The sequence below is a fragment of the Chiloscyllium plagiosum genome, unplaced genomic scaffold, assembly GCF_037043375.1.
Source record: "Chiloscyllium plagiosum isolate Xiang-an unplaced genomic scaffold, Cpla_swu_hap1 HiC_scaffold_36, whole genome shotgun sequence".
NCBI classification, from domain to species: domain Eukaryota; kingdom Metazoa; phylum Chordata; class Chondrichthyes; order Orectolobiformes; family Hemiscylliidae; genus Chiloscyllium; species Chiloscyllium plagiosum.
The window spans coordinates 21,753,149-21,768,737 of record NW_028270174.1 but is presented as its reverse complement, the minus strand read 5'-3'; the positions used below and the strand labels follow the sequence as shown (position 1 = coordinate 21,768,737).

At 42.4% G+C, this 15,589-nt stretch overlaps 1 protein-coding gene across 1 annotated transcript in view; it reads right to left on the bottom strand.

The window, feature by feature from the left end:
- Positions 1-15,589, bottom strand: part of man2b2 (mannosidase, alpha, class 2B, member 2) — a 68,322-nt gene that overhangs the window by 50,001 nt on the left and 2,732 nt on the right. The window contains exons 2-6 of the mRNA XM_043674218.2: positions 9,167-9,313; positions 7,981-8,086; positions 7,166-7,338; positions 1,810-1,925; positions 879-1,056 (exon numbers count right to left, since the gene is read on the bottom strand). Of these exons, the coding sequence (XP_043530153.2) occupies positions 879-1,056; positions 1,810-1,925; positions 7,166-7,338; positions 7,981-8,086; positions 9,167-9,313 (720 nt within the window). The remainder of the gene's footprint in view (positions 1-878; positions 1,057-1,809; positions 1,926-7,165; positions 7,339-7,980; positions 8,087-9,166; positions 9,314-15,589) is intronic.

The following is a 15,589-nucleotide window of genomic DNA, read 5'->3' as shown; positions in this document are numbered from 1 at the left end:
ACAGGCCCTTCAGCCCAACAAGTCCACACCAACCCTCCGAACAGTAACCCAACCAGGCCCATTCCCCTAACCTCTTACTCTAAATTTATCCTGACTAATGCATCTAACCTACACATCCCTGAACATTATGGGCAATTTAGCATGGCCAATTCACCTAAGCTGCAAATCTTTGGACTGTGGGAGGAAACCGAAGCACCCGGAGGAAACCCACACAGACATGGGGAGAATGTGCAAACTCCACACAGTCAGTCGCCAGAAGCTGGAATCGAACTCGGGTCCCTGGCACTGTGGGGCAGCAGTGCTAACCACTGAGCCACTACACTGTCCCTATGTGGAACAAAGGACTAGTATGTTCAAACACCAATAAAATTTACACAGTTTCTATTTACACATGTTTAGTTGTATTTTAAATATTCCAATCCAATTCAGAATGAGGGGTAAAGTGGTACCATGGTCACATACTGGACTAGAAATTCTGAGGTCTGGACATGGTCTGAAGACATGTCAGATGAGGAACTTCAATTCTGGAATATAAAGTTAGTATTAGCAATGACAATCAAATCCAGTTTACTATGGAACTCCATCTGGTTCACTCGTGCTTTAGGGAAAGAAATTTCTTGTCCTAAACTGGTCAGCACAGAGCCACAGGAATACAATTGACTCTCAACTGCCTTTGATATGCCCTCGCAAGCCAACCAGGCATATTCGAGAAAGTGGTGCATCACCACTTTGTATCATTACTCAGGGACTGACAACAATGCTAGTTTTGAAAGAATAAAAAAAAGTTTTGATGAAAGAGTCACAAAGCACATTACCATAAAACAAATACCATTCAGCATTTTAAAGCAATAATCGATTTTAAATTTTGCATTGCTTACCCACGGCCACAGAACATGACTAGATCGGAACCAGCTTGCTCTCTCTTTTATGTTGGATACCATTGTCTTTGCATAAGCACGAATTGTTTCATTGGTCACTGGGAGGCTCATATTAGGATAAATTCCATCTTTTGGTGGGTCAGGAAAAACAGCAATGCCATTCCAATAAAAGCCAGACCTAAATAGTATTTAAAGAGAGTCTTGAGTCAAATTTAATCAATCGTAAGCATTTTTTCTTCTCCTTCACAAGTAAGTGTTCACTGTTCCCGAACCATTTCTCTTCAAGACATGAAAATGGCCACTGAATACTTCACCTTGTTAATAGCAAATCCAATTAATATCGCACCTCAGTAGGACTGTGTTTACAATGCTGGTGGAATCTTGGTTTTTTTGGGCATTGCATGAAAGATTATTACCTCCTAACTTTGCACAAACTAATTACATTATATCAAGTACCAAGTTCAGCTGAGGATGAATGATCTCGGTGGTGCAAATAATGCACACCAGCAGTAGGTTGAAAATCTTTGCAAAATGCACCTGCATTATTTACGACCTGCCCTGATTCCCCACGCACCACATCTCCAAGAAAACGGTGGGTGCTGTATTTGTAGCAGGATCTCTGATTTTTAACCCCCTCCTCCATTTTCACAACAACAGAGAGGCTCTGCATCGTGAAAAACCAGATCTCAATCTGGTACTCCTCTAGTGTGGATACGTGGCATCTGCTCACTGCCTCCACAGAAGCATGCTGTGAAGAAAAACAAAAACAAAACTCAAACCCATGTCACATTGCTCTGACGTGCACTTGGGTACTCCAACTCCACCACACTAGCAAGCTCACCATGTAACTGCATCTAATTAAAGGTGCAATCTCAGGGCTGAGGAACCAGCCCACTCTGCCTCAGTTATTAAAGTAAATCTACTCTATTACCTGTTGGAGAATGGCAGAAAGGAAGGGACACAGTAACTGTATTGGTCCATAGTGTGAGTGAAGATTTCCTGCTGCTGGGCCAAAGAGGGAGATGCCTGCCACACAAACTGGAGCTTCTGTATGGGGCAGGAAGAGCAGGAGCAGAGAGAAAAAGAAGTCAGTGATAAACCTCACATGAGCATCCACAGAAAACAGAGTGTCACATTGTTATTTTAAATGGTACATATTCTATGAAAATGCCTCATGACTCAAACACCATAGAGAAAGAGAGAGGTGCAAATTGTTCAATCTCTCACTATTATATGTCTTGTGGCTCTGCTTCAGAACAGGTCAGACTCAACCTGCGAGTAGGTATTGCATCTACAGTGCTCCCAAATCTACCACACTCGAGAAGCTTCCAGCCCAATAGCAGACTTAGCAAGGACAAGGAATTGTAGGCTCCAATCCACAAGGACAGAGCTATTGTCAGTTAATAACCCAGGATGGCCTGTTCCCATTACAATCTTTAAGCACTGGTTCACAGACACCCAACATCAACCCAAGGCAGTTGTTGCGTTGACATCTCTTCCTCCTTTCAAAGTGCCACTCAACTCCACCATCCACATTATATCGCCCCTCAGCACAATTTAGATCAGCAGCTTAACAAGGGGGAGTAACAGGGAAAGGTTAAATAAATTTTCTTTCTCCTGGCAACACATCAGGATGGATGGAATCACCAAGGCAAGAAGCTACTGATGTTTCCCCCCATCTTCACACACAAAAAAAGGAATGTTATCCCAAACTGCTGGTTTAAAAACGTTATGAACCACAGCAGACAAATAACTAAAGCCTTGCATCTACATTGCAATTTTCAATCTCTTAGAACATTTTACGGCCAATGAGGTATTTTTGATGTGTTGTCCCTGTAGCAATGTAAGAAACCCATCAGCCAACTCGCACACAGGAACTTCCCGCAGACAATGTGATGATGATAAGCAACTCGAGTGGCACTATTTGAGGTGGAAATATTGCCCAAGACACCCGAGAGAATTTCCTGCTCATCTTTAAAATAACTCGATGGGACCTTTTACACTCACTTGAGAGGGCAGGAGGGGCCTCAGTTAGATTCCTTAACTAAAGGATGGCCAATTCTGCCTCAACATTACAGTGAAGGAGCAGTTGAGACTTTGCCTTCAAGTTCCTAAAGTGGGGCTTGAACTTACAACCTCACAACCCAGAGGCAAGACTGCTACCAACATTGCCAAATTCTTTTTGTGAATTATGAAGAAACTCACAATGAAATGCCCCTGCTGGTGTCCCATGTAATAGGGGCGGCACAGTGGTTAGCACTGCTGCCTCACAGCACCAGGGTCCCAGGTTCAATTCCAGCCTCGGGCGACTGTCTGAGTGGAGTTTGCACGTTCTCACTGTGTCTGCGTGGGTTTCCTCCGGAGACTCCGGTTTCCTCCCACAGTCCAAAGATGTGCAAGTGATAGGTGCATTAGTTAGAGGGGAAATGGTCCTGGGTGGGTTACTCTTCGGATGGTCGGTATGGACTGGTTGGGCCGAAGGGACTGTTTCCACACTGTAGGGAATCTATCTAAAAAACAGTTGTTGAATTGTTGAACACTTTAGCCTGTGGCATCAACATTTTTCATGGAGATTTTCTGCAATCTCCATGAAGACTGAACGGAAACAAAAGCAGGTGTGCCGTCCACGGGAGGGTGAACCTCAATTCAGGGATTCAGAAACCTAACATGCTCCTGAACTGAAATTGAAACTTCTGGAAAAACTCAGCACTATCTATGTAGAAAGGAAGAGTTCGCATCACACTTGGCACAGATACTGCCTGATCTGCTGATTATTTCCAGCATTTTCTTGTTTTTAAATTTCAGATCTTTGCTTTTGTATTAATAGCTTGTGCTGCAGATATTTAAACAGGAGCAGCAGAAAAGGTTCTCTATATTACTTGGGCTCGGTGTAGCTTTACAATTTATTGATGTCATTAAACAACTCGCTCTGCATGTGCTCCCCTTGATTTATTCAAGCAAATAAACGCAGTGAGTCAATTCAGAACCTGAGTGCAGTTTCAGGGTGATGCATTGATTTTTCTGTTTTAATGAGGGACATGAAAGAGGAAGAAGGTGCAGAGAACTCCAGCAAGCTCTGATGACTTGTAGAGAATTCCAAGGCCCAGGTTTTCTGTGCAGTGGCTGCGCTTTTAAATTCTCCCGACTAGACCCCTCAGTGCCTTTGTGAACCTGACTGTGACAGAAACATGCAGCTAGAGTTCCCGGCAGATTTTAGTGGAGCCAGGGGGACTGGGAACACCATCATTGTTAAAGCACTATCTGCAATGGATGGAGATTACAGGTCCAGTCTCTGCATGCTAGTGAGTGGATGAGTGAGTAGATGGCTACGGCAGGATAAGTAGGTGGGGATAGTGTGCGAGGTGGCAGCTGGGTATGGGGAGTTGTGGTCAGGTTGAACGGTTAGTCGTGTGATGGGGATGGGGAAAGTGGTTCAGTGTGAGGGGATTGGTAGGTCGTAACCTGCTTAACATTAACTGGGTAACAATTCAGGTAATCACATTAAAGTCTCCGACTTTAACTCAAGAGAGTCACAGTGAGCTGAGTGACTCCCATCAGAAGTCAAAACATGCAAAGCAATTCAAACATGGATCTGTGGATTAGGCCTTCCACAGTGTCCCTTCATGCATTCCAGTCAAATATCTAGGCTTGATAATCCATAGACCGTAAGATTTGGATGTCTTGGGTTATAAAGTCAAAAAAGCTGCAAACCTCTGCCTTTCAGGTAGTGGGAGGTCAGCTCACATCCAAAGGAAGACCCTTAAGAAACAAGACAGTACATTTATAAACAGGACCCTTAACCATTAATACTCAGGAAACAACTTATGTAGTTAGATATAAGGGAGGCAATGGTCTAGTATTTTATTGCTGGACTGTTAATCCAAAGACCCAGGAAAGGTTCTTGGGACCCGGGTTTGAATCCTGCCACAGCAGATGGTGAAGCCTAAATTGAATAAATATCTGGAATTAGGACCATGAAACCATTGTTGATTGTTGGACAAACCCATCTGGTTCACTAATGTCCTTTAGGGAAGGAAACTGCCATCCTTACCTGGTCTAGACTACAGGTGACTCCAGACCCAGTGGTTGACTGTTATATGTCCTCTGAGCATCTAGGAATGGGCAATAAATACTGGTCTAGTCAGCAATGACATCATCTCATGAATTAATTTTTTAAAAACTCTGTTGCAGGACACGCTGAGTGGGTTACAGAGTCATAGAAATGTACAGCGCTGAAACAGATCCTTCAGTTCAACTCATCCATGCCGACCAGATATCCTAAATTAATCTAGTCTCATTTGCCAGTACTTGGCCCATATCCCTCCAAACCCTTCCTAATCATGTACCCATCCAGAAGTCTTTTAAATGTTGTAATTGTACCAGCCTCCACCACTTCCTCTGGCGGCTCATTCCATACACGTAACACCCTTTGCATGAAAATGTCATCCCTCGGGTCCCTTTTAAATCTTTCCCCTCTCATCTCAAACCTATGCCTCTAATTCTAGACTGCCCCACCCCAGGGAAAAAGACTTTGTCGATTTATCCTATCCATGTCCCTCATGATTTTATAAACCTCCATAAGGTCGTCCCTCAGCCTCCGACGCTCCAGGGAAAACAGCCGTAGTCTATTCAGCCTCTCCCCATAGCTCAAATCCTCCAACCCTGGCAACAGCCTTGTAAATCTTTCCTGAACCCTTTCAAGTTTCACAACATCTTTCCGATAGGAAGAAAACCAGAATTGCACGCAATATTCTAAAAGTGGCCGAACCAATGTCCTGTACAGCCGCAACATGACCTCCCAAATCCTATATTCAATACTCTGACCAATAAGGGAAACCATACTATCCTATCCACCTGAGACTCCATTTTCAAGGACCTATGAACCTGCACTCCAAGGTTGCTTTGTTCAGCAACACTCCCCAGGACATTACCATTAAATGTATAAGTCCTGCTAAGATTTGGTTTTTCAAAATGCAGCACTTCACATTTATCTAAATTATCACCATCTGCCACACCTTGGTCCATTGGCCCATCTGTTCAAGATCCCGTTGTGCTCTGAGGTAACCTTCTTCACTGTCCACTACACCTCCAATTTTGGTGTCACCTGCAAACTTAATAACTATATCTCCTATATTCACATTCAAATCATTTACATAAATGATGAAAAGCAGTGGACACAGCACGGATCCTTGTGGTACTCCACTGGTCACAGGCCTCCAGTCTGAAAAGCAACCCTCCACCACCACTCGCTGTCTTCTACCTTTGAGCCAGTTGTGTATCCAAATGGCTAGTTCTCCCTGTATTCCACATGATCTCACCTTGCTAACCATGAGGAATCATGTTGAATGACTTACTGAAGTCCATATAGATCACATCTACCGCTCTGACCTCATCAATCCTCTTGGTTACTTCTTCAAAAAATTCAAACAAATTTGTGAGAGATGATTTTCCATGCACAAAGCCATGCTGACTATCCCTAATCAGTCTTTGCCTTTCCCAATACATGTAAATCCTGTCCCCCAGGATTCCCTCCAACTACTTGCCCATCACCGATGAAAGGCTCACTGGTCTCTAGTGACCTGGATTTTCTTTACCACCTTTCTTAAATAGTGGCACCATGTTAGCCAACCTCCACTCCTCCAATCCACACCTCACCTGTGACTATCAATGATCTAAATATCTCAACGAAAAATCTCAGGGAACTCATCCTGTGTATCTCTCTGTGTCACAAGTCTGCGAGACTATTCAGCAAAACACTTCAGATCCCAACTGAGTTGTGATACAGGGATAAAAGTGAGCGGGAACTACCAACATTTCTGATTGCATTTCATTTTGAGGATAAAGTTCCCCACTCACTCTAACACTGTGTCATTAAAAAATATATGGTAGTTCAAACAACCTTACAATACCAGAAAGCCTAAATTGGACACAGTCATAAAACGTGTGGCAATGATTCATTAGCAGTTTGACATTTCAACAACAGGGCGAGTGATTCACTAGCAATCATTTTGCCTCACCACTCAAATTAAGCTTCATCCTGTGTAACTGCGAGCAGTGACTGATTAAAACACAGATAGTCCTTCCAACCATCTCGGTGACAGGATTTATAAATGTGAAACTCTATTATTACATTCGATAGAGCCTTGTACCTCACTGGAAGAAAACTAGAATGTAGGAGCATGAACCTATTACACTAGAGCATACATGCACAAAAATACAGACAGGTCTGGATTTGAACGACTTTAACAGTGAGATCAACCCAAAGCTTTCCCCGCTCTTCTGTTCACCTTGTTTTTCTGCATCATTTCCTTTTCATCATAGTCAATCCGAGAGATGAGATGAGCATTAAATCCGGCCAAAGCAAACACTGTTGGGGTAGTGGCTGAGGCACCAAAGGGATCCACATGCCATGAAAACTGAGGTCTTGTTCCAAATGTTTCATACAGGAAACCATGTCCTTCTGCAAAGACAGAGCCACCCTCATAAATACCTCAACATCATGGGAATGAAAACAGCTTAAGAGCATTACATATTAAGATCTGTACATATTAATGGGAGACAAATGCCATTAGAAATATCATTAATGCAACTGAATATGGGAGTAACACCATCGTACTTTAAAGATTAAATGTAAAAACACTTAACATCTTTGATAAATAAGACTCGAAAAGATAATGATGTCGTGCAGTAACAGCAATTTCTGTCAAGAATGCAGCAGGCCTGTCAGTCAGCAATTTCAAAAGAAGACGCCATGCTTGTGACACTTCGGGTGCACACACGCCATCAGAGCCAAAAGGACATGCTGAGAGACACATTCAACTAATGTTCTGTAATGACTGACATGCAGGAACTGTGCTTACCGAAATAAAGTTGCAACTTTTAATTTGTTGCATATTTCTTCAATCGCAGTTGAAGAAGTTATCTACTGCCCTTTAGGAAAGAATGCAAACCTACGCTGTGAAGGCGGGAAATGGCATTCAGCTTTGAAGGTGTTAAAAAGTAAAGTTGGTTTTTACACACAACTGGGAACGTAAAGCGACATGTTGTCAAACAGCTCAACGTTGTTGTTTTGAATTAACGTTGGGGGGAGTGCGCTACTAACCTGTGAGCTGTAAGATCTGTGAGCTGAGTTCTGTTACTGCTTCATCGTGCATCACCTGACCTCCAATGACAAACTCCAAACGTCCTTCATCCAGCAACTTATGCACCTGAAATTAACACTCATTGTAAATGTGGTTTGTTCCTGCTGGAAGGGCACAGTTTTTATAATCGACATGCTTTAAATGGAATTGTTCAACCCTTTGCTGATTTTCATTATTTATTTTATTCTTTTATTAATTCTGGTTTGAAGCTGTGGAATAGGAACTAAGAGCTAAAGATGACTTTTGGACTGTGGGTAACAGCTTGTGTTAAAAAGAAAAAAGTAAAGAATCTCATGTTTATTCATGAGGCCAAGCCTGGAAATTAATTGCAGATTGGTTTCTGATCAAAAGGTTCTGCAGATGGCTCATCATTGGGAAAGAACACAACGCATTAACATATAGCAGAAGTTAGCTATTACTGAGGTCAGTACCTAGGAATTGGTTCCATTAGTCTGGAAAAGACATTATGCTCAAGCAGATACTAGATGTTGAACGGCAACTGGGGGAGACAGTTAGTCTGTCAGGGATGGACTAGATTTGGAAATGGATTTTGAACTATGTTTTCTGTGAGAAACAGTCTGGCTGTTGGTGCTGATGAAGATTTGAAAGCTTCCTGCCTCCCCTCCCATGAGCAGCCGTTGGATGCTCAGAGAATAGAAAATAAAGTTTTATTTATTACTGCTTTTATCTGAGTGAACTGTAAAGGTGATCTGACTATCATCTTCAGAAAATCAACCAAGAAACCATAATTTATGCTAGTGGACCAATAGAAGGCACCTTTTTAACAATAACTTAAGGGCCAGCCAGCAACAGCCATGCCCCACAACCGAATAAAACAAAAATTGGACTCAGAATTTAAACTGAGGTCTCTCTTCTCAGATGCTACCAGACCTGCTGAGTTTCTCTAACATTTTCTGTTCTTATTTCAGATCTTCAGCATTAGCTGTATTTTGCTTCCCTTTATCTCACTTCCCTTTGTTTTCAATATTGAGCTGTAACTTCCTCCTCTTCAGATACTTACACAGTTCCCCTTCAAAAATTATTGCATCCAATGCCTAAGACTACAAAAGTCTGTTTAGTGGTTATAAGGTTCAACAATCAGTCTAACAGAATATAAAAATACCACTGTACATTTTTTCTTATTACCTGCTCTTTCTGTGCATCAGTGGCCACCTTGTCCCACCATAGCCGGAAGAATTCCTGTTCCACCACAATAAACTTGTGCTGTTTCCCTTTTACCAATTCTTCTACCACGGTCGTGTAAACGTTGGCCGCATATGCATGCATGCTCTCCTGTTAGATAAGAAAATTTGTTAAAGGTTTAAGTTATAACGTTCTCAGATTTATACACAGCTCCCTCTACCAGCAATAACAATCACCATTTGTAAGGTCTTGACAATAGTCCCAGCAATAATAAGTAATTCAGCACAAACCTGAGACAATGGCTGTTGAATAGATCTATCTTCTGCAAGGAAAAATGGGTTCACTGCAAATTAGCAGCAGATTTTTTACTGCAGCAACTTCTGTATTGCAATGGCTCAGAAAATATTGTCTCGATTTTTATATTCAAATTAAGTAAATGTGATAGTAAGATCAAGAAATGAGTCTCTAAAAAGAGTTTCAATTTATCACTTCTGAACTTCAAAGAAGGTTGAACAGGTGAAAATCAGATGACTCATTGTGAGCCTATTCTGTGTTGTTGGCATCCAGCAATCTCACCTTCTGTGCTTTAGATTTCAAGTCACTAGAATCAGCCATAGTGTCCAACTGCCACAAACATAAACAATTATAGATAAAAGATGGCCTGGCAATAATCCAGAACTGAGAAAGGAAATAGGGGCTAGCACAGACATTTTCGCATAAATGGGGTAAAAACAATGACTGCAGATGCTGGAAACCAGATTCTGGATTAGTGGTGCTGGAAGAGCACAGCAGTTCAGGCAGCATCCAAGGAGCTTCGAAATCGATGTTTCGGGCAAAAGCCCTTCATCAGGTCGATTTCGAAGCTCCTTGGATGCTGCCTGAACTGCTGTGCTCTTCCAGCAACACCAATCCAGAATTTTCACATAAATGTCATATAGGTGAGCTACATTACCAAGTTGCATTCTCTTCTGCAAAATGAACCTTTTCATTAAACTGGGTTTGTGCGGTTAATGATTTAACATTTTTAAAACAAAGTAGAAGAAAAGATTTGGTGAAATTAGTTATCATTCCAATTTCAAACACAAATCTGGCATATTTCATGTACTTCACAATCACATCAACTTTTACGTCTGGTCAGACTCATTATATATAGTTCTCTACAAGCTTGCAGAACAGGACAAAAACAGAATTGACGTTGAAAAAAGGTTTATTTTAAGCCTTGTGAATTTTGCCCTCAGAACAGAAGATGTTCGTGCTGGCATATCAAGCTCTCTAAGGTTAGCCACAGAATTAAAACTTGCAGGGCAAGTTCATTATATGCATCTTAGAGTGAAGAAAGAGTAGGTAAAATGAAAAGCACAAAGTCTAGTCAGTATAATGTTTTGAAAAAATGAAAATTGAATTTAAAATCATTATTTAACATGGTCATTTCATGTAGATTTTCGAGAACACTGATTTAAGATCAACAATCTTACTTTAAAGAGCCATTGATAACTATACAGTATTTAGCAGAATGTATATATTATCTGTAAATTAAAAGATGATAAATTCAATGTGCTTAAACACTTGACAAACTGCAGGACTTTCAGCTGACTGTGTGGATTCATGTCAAGGATATTGTGTTTAATTATTACTTTTTATCAGTACATATCTAAAGGTATTTCAAGGGAACTTTAGGTCCTGCATGTTGCAGGTGCAGTGCTTGTAATGAAAAAGAATTCACAAACTATAAAAATATATGTCAAAGCAGAGACACACAGGGGACCTGATGGAGATCTTTAAAATTATGAATTGATTTGATTGGGCAGATAATATAGAATGTATTACTACTTAAAAGAGGGTTCAAAACTCAGGACCATACATAGAGACAGTCACAAATAAATCCAATAAAGAATTCAGGTAAAAATTCTTTATCAAAAGATTGGTAAAAATATGGAATGTGGAATGGTTGGAATAAATAGCATGGATCTATTGCAGGAAAAAATAGATAATTACCGGGTGTAGGACCATTCGGCGCAGCCATTTTGGCGCAAACCCATTTAGGCGCAGAACTGTTTCGGCGCAGTTCATATTTATTCCTTTTCAGGCTTAGTTAAAAGCATTGATGAAAGCAATAAAAAGAAAAATAATGTTTATCCTCTTTAGTAAAAATGTTAAAAAGAAAATAAAAATAAAAGAAATAAGGTAAATATGAAAAATCTAAAATATGAAGTTTATTCAAAATTATGGGCAATCCCTCGTAAATACTCAACGTCATTTCTCTCACTAAATCTTCTTACGAGTGTTTGTATTCCAGCAACTGCTTCCCTGAATTTCTTTAATTTCAACGGAATATCGTGCCCTGCTTCGAGATGCTCATAGTAAATGTCCCTTCCTCTCTGAACTTTTCGTAAGCTGTCAATAAATTTCCAAATAACATACATAAATACAGCCGTCGTATGAGCACATTTCCTTTCCACGTTTTGACAACAAAATTGCTGATGGCATTTTAATGGGTTATATTTTACTTTAATAATAACTACAAACTACTGAAGAACTACAAAACAGTTCTGCGCCGAAATGGGTCTGCACCAAAACGGGCTGCGCCACACCAGCCGCGCCAAATCGCTCACACCAAAATGGCTGCGCCGAATGGCCCCACTCCGAATTACCAGAGTGGGTGAGAAATATAAGGTTAGATAGATGTAGGTGAAAACAATGACTGCAGATGCTGGAAACCAGATTCTGGATTAGTGGTTTTGGAAAAGCACAGGCAGCATCCGAGGAGCAGGAAAATCGACGTTTCGGGCAAAAGCCCTTCGTCAGGAATACAGGCAGAGTGCCTGAAGGGTGGAGAGATAAATGAGAGGAGGGTGGGGGTGGGGAGAAAATAGCATAGAGTACAATAGGTGAGTGGGGGAGGGGATGAAGATGATAGGTCAGGGAGGAGGGTGGAGTGAATAGGTGGAAAAGAAGATTGGCAGGTAGGACAAGTCATGGGGACAGTGCTAAGCTGGAAGTTTGGAACTGGGGTGAGGTGGGGAAAGGGGAAATGAGGAAACTGTTGAAGTCCACATTGATGCCCTGGGGTTGAAGTGCTCCGAGGCGGAAGATGAGGCTTTCTTCCTCCAGGCGTCTGGTGGTGAGGGAGCCGCGGTGAAGGAGGCCCAGGACCTCCATGTCCTTGGCAGAGTGGGAGGGGGAGTTGAAATGTTGGGCCACAGGGCAGTGTGGTTGATTGGTGCGGGTGTCCCAGAGATGTTCCCTAAAGCGCTCTTGTAGGAGGCGTCCAGTCTCCCCAATGTAGAGGAGACCACATCGGGAGTAACGGATACAATAAATGATATTGGTGGATGTGCAAGTAAAACTTTGATGGATGTGGAAGGCTCCTTTAGGGCCTTGGATGGAGGTGAGGGAGGAGGTGTGGGTGCAGGTTTTGCAATTCCTGCGATGGCAGGGGAAGGTGCCAGGATGGGAGGGTGGGTTGTTGGGGGGCATGGACCTGACCAGATAGTCATGGAGGGAACGGTCTTTAAGGAAGGAGGGAAGGGGTGGGGAGGGAAATATATCCCCGCTGGTGGGGTCTGTTTGGAGGTGGCGCAAATGTCGGCGGATGATTTGCTTTATGCGAAGGTTGGTAGGGTGGAAGGTGAGCACCAGGGGAGTTCTGTCCTTGTTACAGTTGGAGGGGTGGGGTCTGAGGGCGGAGGTGCGGGATGTGGACGAGATGCATTGGAGGGCATCTTTAACCATGTGGGAAGGGAAATTGCGGAGTTTGCACATTCTCCCTGTGTCTGAGTGGGTTTCCTCCCACAATGGCCTCTTTCCACAATGGCCTCTTTCCACAATGGCTGAATGGCCTCTTTCCACAATGTAGGGATTCTATGAAAAGAAAGACTTGCATTTATTCAAAGATTTTCACGACAGGTGGGTATCTCAAAGTGCTTTGTAACCAAGTTAGTACTTCTGAAGTGCAACCACTGTGGTCATTAGTAAACACGACAGCCAAATCATGTACAGCATGTACAGCTGAAAATAACCAGATTGCATGCTTTCTATGACGTTGATTGAAGAATAACTATTGGACAGAACACTGGGAATAATTAAGCTGCTCCTCTTTTAAGTAGTGCCTTCGGATCTTTTGTGTCCACCTGCGAAGGCAGATGGTATCTTTCTATATTCAGCCTGCTTTTTATTATCAACCTGACATCTGTCACATGCAGCACTTTCTGGTTCATCTCATTTACCATCTACTCGGTTACCCAGGGAGCTCTGGCTTTGGTTAGCCTCCCTTTCCCCCTGTGGGGATGCACCTTGAGTGTACCTTAATCATTTCCTCTTTAAAGACACCCATGGTTCTGTGACAATTTTGCCTACGAATCTTTCATTCCAATTTACCCAAGTCAGGTCTTTTCTCAACATGTTGATATTGCCCCTCTTTCAATTCTTCTTAATCTAGGTTGCTCTGTGTCCTTCTTCACAGCTAAACTAAGCAATGGTGAAGTTATTGAATTTCTGCTATTTCAACTTCAAACCTTCATTGACCTCACGTAAAAGCCCTTAGTTGCCTCATTGGATTCAATGATGAAGAGCTTATGCTCGGATGCTGCCTGACCGGCTGTGCTTTTCCAGCCCCACACTTTTTGACTCTGATCTCCAGCATCTGCAATCCTCACTTTCTCCTCATTAGATTCAATGGTCCATGCTCCTCATCCCTGCACATTTAACTGATAAAACACTACAAACAAAGGCAAACTACTCCTTTAATGTCAAAATTGTACATATTTTGGTGGAGGAATGGAAGAAGTTTACATTACTGAGTAAGACAGAGGAGCAGAAGCATGGCACTTGGCCGACAGGCAACCTGATAGAGGTCTACAAAATAATGAGAGGCCCACATAGGGTGAATAGTCAGAGGCTTTTACCCAGGGTGGAATGGTCAACTACAAGAGGGCACAGGTTCAAGGTGAGAGGGGAAAAAGTGCAGGGGAAATGTTTACACAGAGGGTGGTGGGTGCCTGGAACACACTGCCAGTGGAAGTGGTGGAAGCAGGTACATCAGCAACATTTAAAGTGTATCTTGATAAACTCATGAAAGTGAGGTGAACAGACTGATAGAAACCATGTATGGGCAATAAGTAGTGGATCGAAATTAAGATTAAGAAGTGGCATAGGCTTGGTGGGCCGAAGGACCTGTTTTGGTCCTCCATTGTATTGTATATTACCAAATTCCAAAGATTCACACGTTTCTGATTGAAGAATTTTTTTATTTCAGTCCTAAATGACCAACAACATAACCTGAGATTGTGCCATGTTCTAGCAAGACTGCCTAGCAAGGGGAAATAGCACCTCAGTCTCTGTCAAGCTAATTTACAGTTGCATAAGTTTCAATGGGATACCCTCTCATTTTTCTAAACTCAACAGAATATAGGCTCAAATTACTCAGTCTTTTATTCCAGGAACCAATCTAATTAACTTTGTTATGCCTACTACAATGCAAGAATACTTTCTTTAAATATGGAAACCAAAACTACACATGGTACTCTAGTTTCTATTTTACCAAAGCCCAATAAAAATGTACAAAGATGTCCAAATTCTTATATCATACTCCAATTCTCTTGCTCCAACAGTTTGTTTTAGAAGTTGCTGATGTAATCTACCCTCTAAATGCAGACCAAGGAAAAGAAAATTGTGTCATAACAAATTTTAGCTGCTAATCAGGGATGGGAGTTAGGTAATCTGCTCCAGCCATGATATCCAACATCACATGCAAGGGCAATCTTAATGAAATGTGGAGTTGTGAAGTTTGTAGTAATTGTAACAAGGTCAGCCAGATGGACATCATAGAATATGAGTTCTCCGATTAGGGCTGTTAATCTGGTCCAGTCAGAGAGCCCTGGCTGACAGATAAAGTGTCTTTTGATGTGAAGGGCACTGCTTGTCACTAGCCACTTGGGAAAAAAAAAATATCAGGAGTGTCCCCATACTTCCCAAGGGAGCCTGTGCCTCACAACCTAAGCAGCTTCCGGAGTTTTAGTTTTTCCCCCTTTAGGGACATAAAACGGTGGGCCCTGTACAGACTGCTGCTGCACACTGCCCACGTCTTCTCACTCATCCACTGCCCAGACACGCCTTGGCATGCCCATTTGCCACCGGGCGGTGGGGATCCAAGGTGGAGAGCTCTCTACGCGGGAGTCCTCCCCCTTTCTCTTGGGGATCTGGGGTGGAAGGTGCTGCACACAGCGGTCACCTGCAACCGCGGATTGCAGTGGTTCACGGACTCCCAGTCCAACTGCTTGTTCTGTGGTACTGTGGAGTCCGTATATATTGGGTGTGGGCGGGATTGCACTCCCTTTTTGATTTTCTTAAAAACCATCTCCTCTGATTTTGGTTGCACTTCAGTCCCAACCTGCTGATCTTTGGGCACCCGGTGAGGAGGGGGGAAGG